At 37.7% G+C, this 15,577-nt stretch overlaps 1 protein-coding gene across 1 annotated transcript in view; it reads left to right on the top strand.

The window, feature by feature from the left end:
• LOC133755991 (dystonin-like) overlaps positions 1 to 15,577 on the top strand; it is a 492,822-nt gene that overhangs the window by 299,702 nt on the left and 177,543 nt on the right. Inside the window, 16 exon segments of the mRNA XM_062186300.1 lie at positions 576 to 671; positions 763 to 890; positions 4,409 to 4,502; positions 5,130 to 5,284; positions 7,099 to 7,564; positions 7,649 to 7,777; positions 7,894 to 7,971; positions 8,055 to 8,216; positions 8,306 to 8,410; positions 10,566 to 10,661; positions 11,648 to 11,773; positions 12,434 to 12,586; positions 12,750 to 12,904; positions 13,106 to 13,232; positions 13,712 to 13,895; positions 15,075 to 15,232. Coding sequence (XP_062042284.1) covers positions 576 to 671; positions 763 to 890; positions 4,409 to 4,502; positions 5,130 to 5,284; positions 7,099 to 7,564; positions 7,649 to 7,777; positions 7,894 to 7,971; positions 8,055 to 8,216; positions 8,306 to 8,410; positions 10,566 to 10,661; positions 11,648 to 11,773; positions 12,434 to 12,586; positions 12,750 to 12,904; positions 13,106 to 13,232; positions 13,712 to 13,895; positions 15,075 to 15,232 — 2,412 coding nt within the window.

The following is a 15,577-nucleotide window of genomic DNA, read 5'->3' as shown; positions in this document are numbered from 1 at the left end:
TAATTATATAGTTCAAACTTCCTTAATAAGAGTACCATCAGCTAATAGCATTTACCTTCATTTATTGTTTTAATTGGCCAGTGGGATACTAAAACCAAATGTTAGGCCTCTGTATCTGCTAAGAATTCAGTATTTAAGGATACAACCATGAAATGGAATAGAACTAGGTTTTTTTTTTTTTTCCCTTCCTTTATGAGAGTTGCTTTAAATTCTTTTTTTAAGAACTTAAAACTGAAGTGCAACATTTAGAACATGCATCTTTCAAAAGGTGTGTTTTTTGTTTGGATGATGAAAATTGTTAGTGAAGCCGTGGTAAATACTGCTATGTTTATTCAGATTCCTGGATCCATGTTGTATCATGGCCAACATCAATAATTAAATTACCCTATCATCAAATCCTGTGCAATCCGGGTCACCAATTGGCTGGGAGTTGTTCTTGTCCTTAAGTGGCAATTTTATAAAGGAATCCCACCAAATCCATGTTGACAAAGTAAAGGACATTTGAGATGGTGATGTAATAAGAGAATGAAAACAAGTCATTGAAGTTTGATAATTAATTTTCCTTTTCATTTTAGGCACTTTATAATCAGTATTTACAGTTTAAAGAGACAGAAATTCCACCCAAGGAAGCAGAGAAATCAAAAATTAAACGGCTCTATAAATTATTAGAGGTAGGTGAGAAAGTCCTGTGGCTTGCCAAGCATAATCTGTGGTACGTTGTTTTATACCTTGGCTTCACCTAAATACTCCTGTGTTCTCAAGATTTGGATAGAATTTGGACGAATCAAGCTGCTGCAAGGTTATCATCCAAACGACATTGAGAAAGAGTGGGGGAAACTCATCATTGCCATGCTGGAGCGGGAGAAGGCGCTGCGCCCGGAAGTGGAAAGGTAGGCCAGCGGTGTTCTCTGTCATCAGTGTCAGGCGGGGCGGGGGACTCCTTGTTCTTGTGGAAGGAACGTGTAGGTTTTAGAGCCAGGCAGGCCTAGGACTCAACTTTACCTTTTCTGTTTGCATGGCTGCATGGCCCTGGATAAGGAATAAATCCATGTAATATATAAAGGATCTTAGTGGCTGGGTTGGTGTATGAAGTTTCACCTGGTTTTAATCCCAGTAATAATTATCCTGCAAGAATTTCTTAAACTGGCCATTAAGTCACCGACTAGGCCTGGAAAGCTTGTAAGTCAGTAATTAACAAATTCAGTTTCTTGTACCATTTTTGTCGATGACTGTCTTCCCAGCCGACCTCTGTTTAAAGGGCCAAACACTCAGTAAATGTCAGTTCTAGTTCCCTTTCTGCTACTCTTCTGCAAATGTATGCATCTTATGAAATCATCGTGGGCTCTTTATCAGGCTGTCTCCCTGACTGCACCCAGTTACCCAGGAAGGGCACTCAGTCTTCAGGGAATATTTGTTGGTAGAATGTGTCTCCATTGTAGTCTTTATCTCACCACGCAACTGGAGCTAGGTGGGTGCTGTGATCTGTGACCCTCATCAGCCTTGATGTCTGTGGGATCAGGGTCTTGCAGCATAAGGACCGCATGGAAAGGCAGGTACTTCTGCAGCCTCGTTGCTTTCAGTGTGGCAGAGCGGCCGCACTGGCTGTCTCTCAGGAGCTCCCTGTTGAGGGCCTGCCCTCTCCATTCACAGAGCCTTTCTTTGCACAGTCTATTCCTTTGGTCGGGATGTCTTATTTTCATCCTTCCTATCTCTCTGTACTGTTCTTCATTCTTGGATCTCAACTCCAATGTGACTTCCTCAAGAAACTTTCAGTGGTTTCCAGGCTAGTTCAGATATCTTGCTTTTAACCCTCAAATTGTTCCTTCATAGAACTTCTCTTGGTTGTAATTTTTAAAATTTATTTGTTTGATTAAGAGCTGTCTCTTCCACAGATAGGAACCCTAAAAATGTGAAGACAAGCTGTTGTTTTACCTGTTCCTTGTGTTGCCAGTGCTTAACACAGTGGCTGGTATGCAGTAGGAGTGCTCAGTATTATCATGTTCTTGGTGCAACCCATATTGACTTCAACATTGGTGGAATATGAAATAATGTGTTGAAGATGGAAGAGTTGGTCTAACTTATCCATCCATTATTAAATTACTGATTACCCTTGCTAAAGCATATCTCCATACCCAAAGCACTAGATCCAAAACAGGCTTAAATGGAGCTTTTTATGGAGGAGGAAATTCTGAATGATGAAAATGAGATATATAGCTAAACACATGAAATAACAGGAAAGGACTCCAGACAGAGAATACAGAGATTTTTAGCCATCAGAGTTATCAGAATATTAGCTGAATTTTAATATATGAGGGGACTTCAAAAAGTTCATGGGAAATTGAATATGAAGAAGTTTAATTTGGTGTAACAATTTCCAAATCCACGTGCAGTTTTTTCCTAATACACATTTTCCATAGACTTTCAGAAGACTCTTTATATGTGTCTTAGTATGTTTTGTGTTGCTGTAACAGAATACTGCAGCATGGGTACTTCATACAGAAAATATTCTCACTTCTCCCTGTCTGGGGGATGGGAAGTTCAATATCATGGTGCCTGCAGCCAGTGAGGACCTTCGTGCTGCATTAGCTATGGTAGAGGCAGAAGGATAAGAGAGATCAAGAGAGGCTAATCTTGCTTTTATCCTACAATAAGGACATCAGCCCATTCCTGAGGGTAGAGTCCTCGTGACCTAAACTCCTCTTAAACGTCCCTCTCTCAACATTTTTGCATTAGGGATTAAGAGTCCAGCATATGCATTTTGGTGGACATATTCATGTCATTGCAATATATTAATAAAATAAAGCAGTAGTAGTTAATTGTTTAGGATGCTGGAGCTGGTTGATCTGGGTTAGATTATTAGGAGTTTAGCTTGCAAACTGTGTGGTCTTAGACAAGTTCTTTAATTTGGTAAGTGCCAGTTTCTCCATTTGTAAGCAGGATGTAACAATACCTAACCCATTTGGTGGTTATGAATATGAGATGAGGTACTGTATGTAAAATGATGAATTTATTGGCACATAATGATGGTCTAATAAATGTTAAGTGCTGCTATGATTATTTTGAGCTGTTCTGTTTACTCACTGTCTTGGACATGGTACTCTCAAATGTCCCTTTTCTTGCTTTGGAAAGGAAAGATATCTATCCTTAGAATGGAGAAGAACAGTTTGCCTTTGTAGTGTTGGAGGTAGGAAAATATTTAGGAGCTTGGTTGGATAAATGCCTTCATTTTTCTTGACACAACAAGTTTTTTGGCATTGACTGTGTATTGCAAATAATAGCTATGTGGAATGGGAGTGCGTAAAAGACAAATGGGAAAAAGCCAGTGTTCTTGTATCATGTAATAACCTACAGAAAGGAAAAACAAGCACAGACAAATTGAATTTGCAAGGATTGTATTAAATATGTATTAAATATGCTTAGTGCTTTGACTTTTAAAAATGTAAAGTAACTTTAGTAGGTCAGAAGTACTGTTACTGAGACCACATCATATTAAAAAAGGAAAGTGGATATTTTTCCAGTCAATTAAACCTGATAAAAAATGACAGGGTGGCTGCATAGAAGTGCACTTTATTTCTCATCAAATTTGTTTGTGTATGTGTACTTGGTAAGTCACAGAGTCACAGCCTTTTGCCTTGTGTTGTTCAGTACAGACCTGGCCCTTTGTAGAAGTCAACTTGTGATTGAATATTTGTGTTTTTTAAGCTGATGATTTGTATTGCCAGAATAATTCTGGCTGCCCATACCTGCTCTTCTATGTGCCATCTCGGTTGTTTTTAGGGTGGTTGCGATTGCATGACTCTTAGTGAAACTATGTGGCGTATCTTTTCCAGTGACGCCCCAATCAGCCTGCTTTGTCCATACTTGTAAGATTTTAATGCAAGCTACAAAAGGCAAACCTCAGCTAGCAAATGAATGGCTTTAGGCAAGATTCTTTTGAATAGTTATCAGCATATTATTTGCTGTGTGTTGCATATTCATGCTGAAGCATATTTAAGGAGCCATTAAAGCTGTAACATTCAGCTGCCACTTTCACCGTTAGAAGTAGAGCTTTTTCCAGACCTTCTACTTTGTAGTCTACTTCTCATGGTCAAAGAAAGAACATCCTTTCAGGCATAAAAATGCACAGCAGTAGTTACAGTTACCGTAGCAGTGATTCTGTGTTTAGCAACACTACCAGCACTCGAACAAGTCTTGATTCAAATGAAAATCTTCTCTCCGTTCATTGTGGTCCTACTCTGATCAACTCCTGCATTAGCTTTGGCAATGAATCCTTTGATGGACACAGGTATTGAATCGTTGGTGTGGGCTTGTGCATTACTTTTTGGTGGGCAGCGTTTTTCAGGGATAGTGGTCTCTTCAGTTGCAAAGGGGAGGACTGTGTTTTGTTTTATTTCATCCCTTCTTTCAGGTTGGAAATGTTGCAGCAGATTGCCAACCGGGTGCAGAGGGACAGTGTCATCTGTGAAGACAAACTGATCCTCGCCCGGAATGCTCTTCAGTCTGTAAGTTAATCTTGGGAGCCACCGGGGTTGTGTTGGAGGGGTCAGTGTGGGCTGGCATGAACTAAATGTTGTACATAACACTTGGCTGATTCTTTATATATGTCTTCTACTGAAACTTAAAGTCCGTTAAAGATTAAGATTGGTGATTGCTTTCTCACTTTTTTTTTTTTAAAGATTTGATTTTTATTTATTGGAGAGGTAGAGGAGTAGACAGAGAGGGAGAGACAGAGAGAAAGGTCTTCCATTTACTCCCCAAATGGCTGCAACTGCTGGAGCTGAGTGGATCCAAAGCCAGGAGCTTCTTCCTGGTCTTCCACACGGGTGCAGGGGCCCAGGCACTTAGGCCATCTTCTACTGCTTTCTCAAGCCATAAAGAGAGAGCTGGGTCAGAAGAGGAGCAGCCAGGAGATGCCGGTGCCACAAGCAGAGGATTAGCCTGCTACACCATAGCACTAGCCCCAGTGGTTGATATCTTGAGGGACAATGAGCAAAGGGAAAACATATTTTTTAACCAAAAGGGAAACAAAGAAAGCCCAAATAGGCTTCTGCACCTACGTGTGGGGTTTTATATTTAAGGCTAGTTTTGAAACTTGTTTCACAGAATTAATAGTTCTTTTTAAAATACAGGATTCTAAAAGATTAGAATCTGGAGTGCAGTTTCAGAATGAAGCAGAAATTGCTGGGTATATACTTGAATGTGAGAACCTTCTACGCCAGCATGTAATTGATGTACAAATTCTTATAGATGGAAAATACTACCAGGCAGATCAACTGGTACAGAGGTAAGAGTGCTAGTTATTCTGACCCTGTCCTTTTGTATAACTATTTCATGGACACTTAATTTTATTTTACAGAGTATATTTCTTAGCTCTTTTCAGTTGGAAATATGTATTACATTATATTACATCAATTATGGCATATTTTCATGCATTAAGTAGGTGTTTGTTTTTCAAAGATAAGTAGTAGGAAACATTTCATGATATTTATATCTATATAAAAATCCTGCAACAGTAACTAATATATGCATTTAATATACATATACTTAAAATATTCATTTGTGACATTTGAAAAAGCAGCTATAAAAGAAATATTTTTAATATAATTTTTCAGCTTTCCATTTATCCTATTATGAAAAAATGGAATAAATATATTGAGAAAAATATGTGTGTCAAAATCTGTTCTCCAAAGAAGTGTGTTTGTGGTTAGGGATGGAACCTTTCAGACTGTAATCTCTCTCTGTCTCTGTGTTTACATATGTGAGGATACTTTAAAAAGTTCCCAGAAGATGCATACTATCTTTTAGTTCCTCTTATCTGTCATGGTACTTCATTCATGTTTTTATACATTATATGCATCATATGCAAATATATACATACATGTTTTTTAAACTTTTATTTAATATAAATTTCAAAAGCACAACTTTTGGATTATAGCAATTTTTCCCCCCATAACCACCCTACCACCCGCAAACCATCCCATCTCCTACTTCCTCTCCCATCCCATTCTTCATTAAGATTCATTTTTAATTATCTTTATATACAGAAGATCAACTTAGTATATACTAAGTAAAGATTTCAACAGTTTGCATCCACACAGTCACAGAAACTATAAAATACTATTTGAATACTAGTTTTACCATTAATTCACATAGTAAACACAGTAAGGGTATATATTTATTTTTAAGTAAAATTTGTAAATGATGCTTTGACCAAATAAATTCCCTTTTTAAGGAATCTATAGTAAATTTAAATACAGATAATATATTAGTAGAAACAGGCTTTATGTTCATGCCAGAAATATTTTATAATGACAGAAGTTTGGAACTGTCCTGGCTGTCAAACAATAGGAAACTGATTACATTATAGTATAATGATAATAATACAAAAAGTTCCAAATATATTTCAGTAACAAATTTCAGTAACAAAGAATCAAGACACAAAATTTCACCAATGTGATAACAAGGATTTTTTTTAAGTCTTCATTTTAAAAAGCTTTTTTAAAACTGATGCGTTAAAATTGTACATGCTTATGGGTTACCATGTGATCTTTCTGTGCAGGTATATAGTGTATAATAACCAAATCAGAGTAAACATTATCTGTAACCTTAAACATTTATCATTTCTTTAGGGAATAGAGTTCAAAAATTTTTTCTTGTAGCTTTTCTGAAATATGTAGTACATTATTGTTATCTACAGTTACCAACTATGCAATAGAACAACCAGAACTTGTTTCTAACTATAACTTAGTACCCATGGATCAACTTTTCCCCACGCTTCCACCTCCTACTCTCCCCACCCTCTGGTCACTGCTACTCTACTTTCAACTTCTTTGAGATCAACTTTTTAGGTTTTACATGAGTAGGATCATGTGATACTTGTCTGGCTTTATATTACTGAGCATTTTAGAGTTACAGAAAAAAAACTGAGTGGAAAGTGTGGAGAGTTCTCATAAATACCTTGTACCTCCCTTTCCCTCTCTCATGAACATTGTAATAAGTCAACATTGTTACATTATTATTAACCAAAGGCCCTAGTTAATAGGGCCCCTCTTTGTGACAAATACCTTTTACCTTATCCCTTTGATGTTTTGTTTTCAGGGTTGCAAAACTGCGCGATGAAATTATGGCCTTAAGGAGTGAATGTTCCTCAGTGTACAGCAAAGGACGTGCATTGCTGACGACAGAGCAGACGAAGCTCATGATATCAGGAATCACTCAAAGTTTAAACTCAGGATTTGCACAGACTTTGAACCCCTGTCTGAACTCAGGGCTGACCCAGAGTTTAACACCTTCCCTGACCTCTTCCAGTGTGACTTCTGGACTCTCCTCAGGGATGACGTCCCGCCTAACTCCGTCTGTCACTCCAGCTTATACACCTGGTTTCCCATCAGGATTGGTTCCAAATTTCAGCTCTGGGGTAGAGCCAACTTCATTGCAGAATCTGAAACTGATGCAGATCCGAAAACCCCTTCTTAAGTCCTCCTTGCTGGATCAGAATTTAACAGAAGAGGAAATCAACATGAAATTTGTTCAGGATCTCTTGAATTGGGTTGATGAGATGCAGGTAAAGAAAGGTTTCTTTACCTGAGTGTTCCAGTCGTTGTTGCTGTCAGTTTCTTTTTTGAACCTAGTAGTTTGCTCTTTACAGGTGCAGCTAGACCGCACGGAATGGGGCTCAGATTTGCCAAGTGTTGAAAGCCATTTAGAAAATCATAAAAATGTTCACCGAGCTATTGAAGAATTTGAATCTAGCCTTAAAGAAGCTAAAGTCAGTGAGGTATTTTAGTTGGCTTTTATTTGGCCCTTTACATACAGACCCTGTAACTCAGTTACAGAGTTAGTCAGAATTCCTCAAGATTCCTAAATTTCATGTCTTTTTATCCCATATTACAGATTCAGATGACAGCTCCTCTCAAACTAACGTATGCAGAAAAGTTGCACAGATTAGAGAGTCAGTATGCAAAACTCTTGGTAAGTGTGTATTTTCTTTAAACCTTTGGTTTCCCTTATCTCTGTTTGACAAAGACATGATTCTTACGATTTTCCTCATAAAGAATACATCTAGAAACCAGGAACGGCACCTTGATACACTCCATAATTTTGTAACTCGTGCAACTAATGAACTTATTTGGTTGAATGAAAAAGAAGAGGAAGAAGTTGCTTACGACTGGAGTGAGAGAAATACCCAGATAGCTCGGAAGAAAGATTATCATGTGGTAAGTACAACCTTTGCACCTGCCTACTGAAGTTGTGTTTCAGGCTTAGATCTTTATCTAACATACTTCCTAATTCTTTCTTAAAACAGGAACTAATGAGAGAACTTGATCAAAAGGAAGAAAACATTAAATCAGTTCAGGAAATAGCAGAACAGCTACTTCTAGAAAATCACCCAGCCCGGTTAACTATCGAGGTAAGTCAGAAAGTTAACAGTCTTGGTTGAATGTTGATATGTGGTTATTTCCTTCATTGTTGATAAATTGAAAAAATGCAAATTACCTAACTTTTATTACAAGCCTGGCTTAAAAATAATGCTGCTAATAATTCATCCTGATTTTTGCCTTCAATTCTCTTCCTTTAAGTATGCCACTCATCACTTAGAATAAAGGAAGCTCATTGCCCCCTGTGGCCCAAGAGATGTATTGCTGTTAATATGAGGGATATTCTCTTTAGTAGCTTTGACATTTCAGTTCTTCCTTTCTATGTAATACTGCTCAGTGATGTCATCTTGCTTAGCCTCCTTTCCCCACTAAAATTGGGGGAAGTTGCTTCTAATCAGTGGAGTTATGGTGAGAATAAGAAGAAATAATTTACTTTTACTACTTAGTACAGTTCTTGGTATGTAGTATGTTCTCAATAAATATTAGCTATTATGACCCAATTTAATAGTTTTTATGGATTTCTCATCCAGTTTTGGCAGTGGAAGTTTTCTTAATTTTTAGGCCTGATCAATGCTAGACAGATTACTGACTTTGTGAACATGGAGGTAGAATGTATAAGGGAGCAGGGAGCATCTAACATGGGCAGACAGATGTGGTTGTTGCCAAAGGAAAAAAGTGATGTGCTGTAGAAAAGATAACACATTCACAGCTGAGGGAAAGAATCAGCTGGTCTTTGTTCACTGAAATTGTTTTGACATTAAAGATTAGTGAAATTCTAGGCCTCCTAGGGAAGTTTTGGGATGTTGTGTTTGACCTTCTTTCATATAAAATATGGTTTTACATCCACATGCCATGTCATATGTAACTGAAAGACATGGGAGAATAGGCATACCACTATGGAAAGGAAATTAGAATAATGATGGAATGTCTGGGTACACTTTTGTGTAATAAACTACAAATAGAGTAGTCCCCAGTATAGATAAAGGAGAGCTGTAGGAAATATGATTATAGATTAAGAATTTTGATGGGGATGAAAAATGTGAATGCAAATCTGATTGCTTTTTTGTAGAAAGGATAATATACTATAAGTTTCTTACGTAGGAAAATGAAGCCTGTCCAACATCGTATATGGGTGCATGGATGATGCTTAGTTTATTGTCAATACCACTTCATACTTTATATGGAAAAAGAACCTAGTAATCTAATGCTAAGTGATACGTCTTTTACAGCAAGTTACCTGAAATAGCTTCATTTGAGGGAGCTGATAATATGATGAGAGTATGTTGCCAGGTTTCCAGTGCTGCGTGATACAGTCCACTCAGGAAGCCTGCCTCCAAAAGGAGGAAAAACAAGTTTGCAGTAGTTTTTAAAACACCTAGAGCGCCCTCTCTTGGAAGTCGTTGAATTATACCTAAAATGTAAAAGGGTGTTAACATGTTTCTGTAATGAAGCAGAGTAAAAAGTATGAGTAAAGAAATACATTTTATAAAACACCATTTTATAAAATCCAAGTATTTGTATAATTTATATAATTGTAATTATATATTTATACATTTATATAATTATAATTATATTTTATAATTGCTTTACTTTCAAAACTACACTGAAACATGTATGTGCATTCCCTTGGCCACCCTCCCCAAACTTTCCCCCAACAGAAACAAAAAGAAAACACAGAACTATGCATTCCCCTGCTAGTAGGTATATTTTATGATTTGGTGACATGAAATTCAGAAAAAGGAAGGTAAAGTTATCCTGAAAGAAAGCATATCTGAGGGTTCCACATAGCAGGTTTAAGGGTTGGTGGCAAAAGAGTTAGGGGTTGGTTTTCAAAACAGGAAAATGTTTTATTGTTTAAATTGTATACATTTAGCATTTAAATTGTACATCCAATGTTCAACATTTTTCATGTGGAAATAATCAGGATTAACTTTTCCCTTGTCTCTCAAGAAGACATTTCAAGAAGTTTGAAATTTTAAAGAAACCAACTGGATTGATTTTTAAAAATTATATTTACACTGTAAGACTGGCTTTGTGTATGTGACAGCTCTCAGATAAAAGTCTTATTCTGTGACGACAGTTTCATCATCTGTTTTGATGGTAGTTTGTCATTTCTGAGCACCAGTGTGGTGCAGATGGGCTTTGTTTCTCTGCGGCCAGTTACAATGGCTGTGTTTTGTCTTTAAGGCCTACAAGGCGGCAATGCAGACCCAGTGGAGCTGGATCTTACAGCTCTGCCAGTGTGTGGAGCAACATATCAAGGAGAACACCGCATATTTTGAGGTTTGTGAATAGAATCACAGCTTCGATAGATGATACTGTTACGTTGGCTGACTTTGGCAGATACCCTCTCTGCAGTTTATTGACAATATACACAAATGGGTATGCATTGTACAGGGGAAATAAGCAGACAGATAAGGATAGTTTCATGGGCTTCTAGGATAGATTGAAACCTTCTATTAAGGAAGAAATCCTTTAAAAACTCCTTAGTATATAAGAAGACCTTTATTCTCTAAATGCATTTTTTTTTTGTTTTGACAGGCAGAGTGGATAGTGAGAGAGAGAGAGAAAGGTCTTCCTTTTTGCCGTTGGTTCACCCTCCAATGGCCGCTGCGGTCGGCGCATCTCGCTGATCCGAAGCCAGGAGCCAGGTGCTTATCCTGGTCTCCCACGCGGGTGCAGGGCCTGAGGACTTGGGCCATCCTCCACTGCCTTCCCGGGCCATAGCAGAGAGCTGGCCTGGAAGAGGGGCAACCAGGATAGAATCCGGCGCCCCAACTGGGACTAGAACCTGGTGTGCCTGTGCCGCAAGGCGGAGGATTAGCCTGTTAAGCCACGGCACCGGCCTCTAAATGCTTTTTTATAAGGAAATGTTTTTGTTAAAGAGAGTCAGCCGAACGATGTCTTTGTTTTAGTCCTCAGAAGTTTTAAAGTATTCTTGGAATTTCATCCTCATTTAAAAATTGTTTGAGCCCTAAGCGAAGACAGACCTCTCATTAAAATAATACAGATCTAAAATATAATATACACATTAACTTTGGACACATTATTTATTCATAATCATCCAAGTTCAAGGGTTGTTGATTGGTTCAGGGAAGGATGCAGCTATTAGAAGTTATGAAGTTGCAGCTATTAGTTGCTAAGTTGTCTTATGTTTTCATCCTTTTCTTAACAAGACGAGCACGCACGACCCTGAAGCCCAAACTTGACAACTCTGTGCTTTACTGGCATTTAACATCCTTTCCCTGTGTGGTTTCGTCTTTCCTTAGTTTTTCAATGATGCCAAAGAAGCTGCTGATTACTTAAGGAATCTAAAAGATGCCATTCAGCGGAAGTACAGCTGTGATCGGTCAAGCAGCATCCACAAACTGGAAGACCTTGTTCAGGAATCAATGGTACTGACACATTTCATTGGTGACATTTAATGGCAATAGTTTGGTGTTTTATTATATCTTTGTATATGCAGAACGTTGTACTCTTTGGACTCTTGATATCTCATTTAAGAGCTTGACTTGTTGGACTTGAATTATTTAACTTTATTGGACTCTTGAATTCAGTTCAGATTTAAATATTTGTTTTTAGAATTTTTGGTAGGAAATAGAAGAGTTTTTATGTGATAGCACTGATATTTTAAATTGCTTCATATTTTGAAATACTTTAGCAGCAGGTGTGTGTGTGTGTGTGTGTATGTTCATTCATTCTATAAATACTTGTTAAGCATTTCCTGTATCTCAGACACAGTTTCACATTCTAGGGATATAGAAGTGAACAAAACAGATAAGAATTTCTATCCTTGTGGTGTTACATAGTAGAGATAGAGCTAGGCAATGAAAATGTTAAATAAGCAAAATACATGTACTATGTTGGGGATTGTAAATGCTAAGTGAAACAAGCAACCAAACAAAACTAAGGAAGAGGAGGTGGGAGTAGATTGAAAGCTTAGGTCAAGTGCTCAGGGGGAGACTTTTCTGATGACGTTTCACTTGTGTAAATCCCTGAGGGAGTGTGAAGTATAAGTGTTTTACTTCTTAAGATCCATCATATTTATTACTTAGGAAGAGAAAGAAGAACTTCTGCAGTACAAAAGCACAATAGCAAGCCTGATGGGGAGAGCAAAAACAATAATTCAGCTGAAGCCAAGAAATCCTGACTGTCCACTCAAAACTTCCATCCCGATCAAAGCTATCTGTGACTACAGACAAATTGAGGTACTTGTTCTCCCTATGTCTGAAAAACGAAATCTCATAGTGCTTACTATGGATAACATTTTTTCCATCACATAAAACAAAAGATAAAATTCCTAACATGAACATGGAAAAGATGGGTGAGCAGTGACCTCATTTAGTTACTCTGTTCTTCATTTAAAACCAGATAACCATTTACAAAGACGATGAATGTGTTTTGGCGAACAACTCTCATCGTGCTAAATGGAAGGTCATTAGTCCTACTGGGAATGAGGCCATGGTCCCATCTGTGTGCTTCACCGTTCCTCCACCAAATAAAGAAGCAGTAGACTTTGCAAACAGGTTTGTAAGCATTAGCTAAAAACATGCAGACATTCCTGGGGCTGTCGTTGGGTTAAAGAAACAATCGGTAGTTTGTGAAGGCCCCACAGGTCAGAAGGCTCTAGAATTAGTAACCTTGTGCAGCTTTCACAGAGAAAAGTTGTAGCATGTTTTCAGAGGTAACAAAAGGCCTTGATCAGCGATTTCTTTCCTATATTTCAGAATTGAGCAGCAGTATCAGAATGTCCTGACTCTGTGGCATGAGTCTCACATAAACATGAAGAGTGTAGTATCCTGGCATTATCTCGTCAATGAAATTGATAGAGTTCGAGCTAGCAATGTGGCTTCCGTAAGTATAAATCAACCTAATATGTGAAAAAATGGGAGAGATCTTGTTATGAGTACGATGGAGTTTGTATTTCCTCTAGAAAAGGATGGAACCCAACATATCTATGCTGATTTATTTATTCACTCTATGAGTTTTTATTATATGCTTGCCATATATAAAGCACTTGCCGAGAACTGGAGAAATCTAGAGAAACAGATTTCATTCAGTGCTTACTGGGAGATAGGGAGACAGGCTATTGTGTTTGGACATGTAGGGATGGGTATAGTTTGATTTCATTTATTGTATTCTATCAGTTTGGTTTTCCATTTCTTTTAAAATATGAAATTGTTAATGCAAAAATTTAATTTTATCTGCTTCTTCAACTTATGACTATTAACATAAACTGACATATGCCATGAGACCACGTTGAGATCAGTCCATTCAAATTTAGCTCTTAGAACTATAAACACTTAATTACTTGGATCTTTGGTCTTTTTTAGATAAAGACAATGTTACCTGGTGAACACCAGCAAGTTCTGAGTAATCTACAGTCTCGCTTTGAAGATTTTCTGGAAGATAGCCAGGAGTCCCAAGTATTTTCAGGCTCAGATATAACACAAATAGAAAAGGAGGTTAATGTATGTAAGCAGTATTATCAAGAACTTCTTAAGTCTGCTGAAAGAGGTAAAGCATGGGACTTTCTTTGTCTTTTCCCCATGGATATTTAGTCCAGGTCATTTTCTGCTCTCAGTAGGAATGTCAAACTTGGGTGTACATTGCCACTCAGCCTATGTTTGTAGACACTGTTACTGGAACATTAGTAGCATGTTTGGGGTAGGAAGATGCAAGGAATAGTTCATTTAGTTCTAAATGATGAATTCAGAAAAATGGTACCAGTTAAACTGTATGACAAACAATGAATTCTTTTGCATCTACTATTTAGTATTTCACTGTTTTGCAAGATGTAATATTCAGTACAGTGGTTGGTCCTTCTGCTTCAGAAGAGATTTAGTTATTGTCTTTGGTACAAAACTGGATCATAGATAGGAGTTAACGCAAAAGATTTTGTCTAGTTAAATGAAATGTAAGTTTTATTCTGAACTCTTTTTGATATTACTTAGAAACAATTTTATTAGTAGTGGTGTAGTTTAAAAATCTTAAACATTAATGCATTCTTTCCACTTTTTAAAAAAGATTTATTTTATTTATTTGAAAGGCTGAGTTAGAGAGAGAGAGAAAGAGGGGGAGAGAGACAAAGAGACAGAGGTCTTCCATCTTCTGGTTTACTCCCCAAATGGCTATGATGGCTAACGCTGGGCCAGACTGAAGCCAGGAACCAGGAGCTTCTTCCCAGTCTCCTATGTGGGTGTGGGGCCCCAAGCACCTGGCCATCCTCCACTGCTTTCCCAGGCACACCTGCAAGCAACTGGATCAGAAGTAGAGCAGCTGAGACTTGAATCAGTACCGATATGGGATATTGGCATTGCAGGCGGCAGCTTAACCCTTTGTACCACAATGCTAGCCCCCATTCTTTTCACTTTGAAGGATTTTTTTCATAATTTGCAGTTAATGTAATTAATTAATGTAATTAACATTTTTGTAAACAATATATTACTTTCTTTAGACATCATAAATCTGAAATTGGTATTTAAGATGGCATTAGGGAAGTATTGTTAACTCTCTAAATTTTAAGATCTATATTTTAAGATTTATGTACTTCAGTTAGGTTTGTGATGACAAGAGGAACCATCAGTTTGATCAGCTGTGTCCCAGTAATAGTAAAACAGTCCTTTAAGACACAAACGAGCATCTAAAACACAGAAGACAACAGGTTATTTCTGAACATCGTATTTATTTCCGCAGAGGAGCAAGAGGAATCAGTTTATAATCTCTACATCTCTGAAGTTCGAAACATTAGACTTCGGTTAGAGAACTGTGAGGATCGGTTAATTAGACAGATCCGAACTCCCCTGGAGAGAGATGATCTGCATGAAAGTGTGTTCAGAATCACAGAACAGGAGGTGAGAGTTCTAAATGTGTGCGGAAAAATTAGGGTAAAGTGCTCTCTTGGTGACCCTATCAACTCTTGTGATGTTTTATGTGCACACCTTAAAACACTCATCACGTTGTGAGGTCTGATTATGTACTTATTGCTCATCATAAACTAGGATCTGAGATTCACTTTTCTCTGACTCAGATAAACACACTATTGGGAAGGGGGGTATAAGTGCATCCCAGAGTAAGCCTCACTATACACTTGCTTTATGCAAAAGCGCTAAGTTAGATGTTTGTGCCTAAGGAGTGGGTCTTTAGGAATAATATCTCGTAAAAATGAATGCTGTGGCTCAGTTCCTTTGCTAAAGAAG

This window comes from Lepus europaeus, chromosome 3, assembly GCF_033115175.1.
Source record: "Lepus europaeus isolate LE1 chromosome 3, mLepTim1.pri, whole genome shotgun sequence".
Taxonomy (NCBI): domain Eukaryota; kingdom Metazoa; phylum Chordata; class Mammalia; order Lagomorpha; family Leporidae; genus Lepus; species Lepus europaeus.
This window is presented reverse-complemented; position numbering and strand designations above follow the sequence as displayed.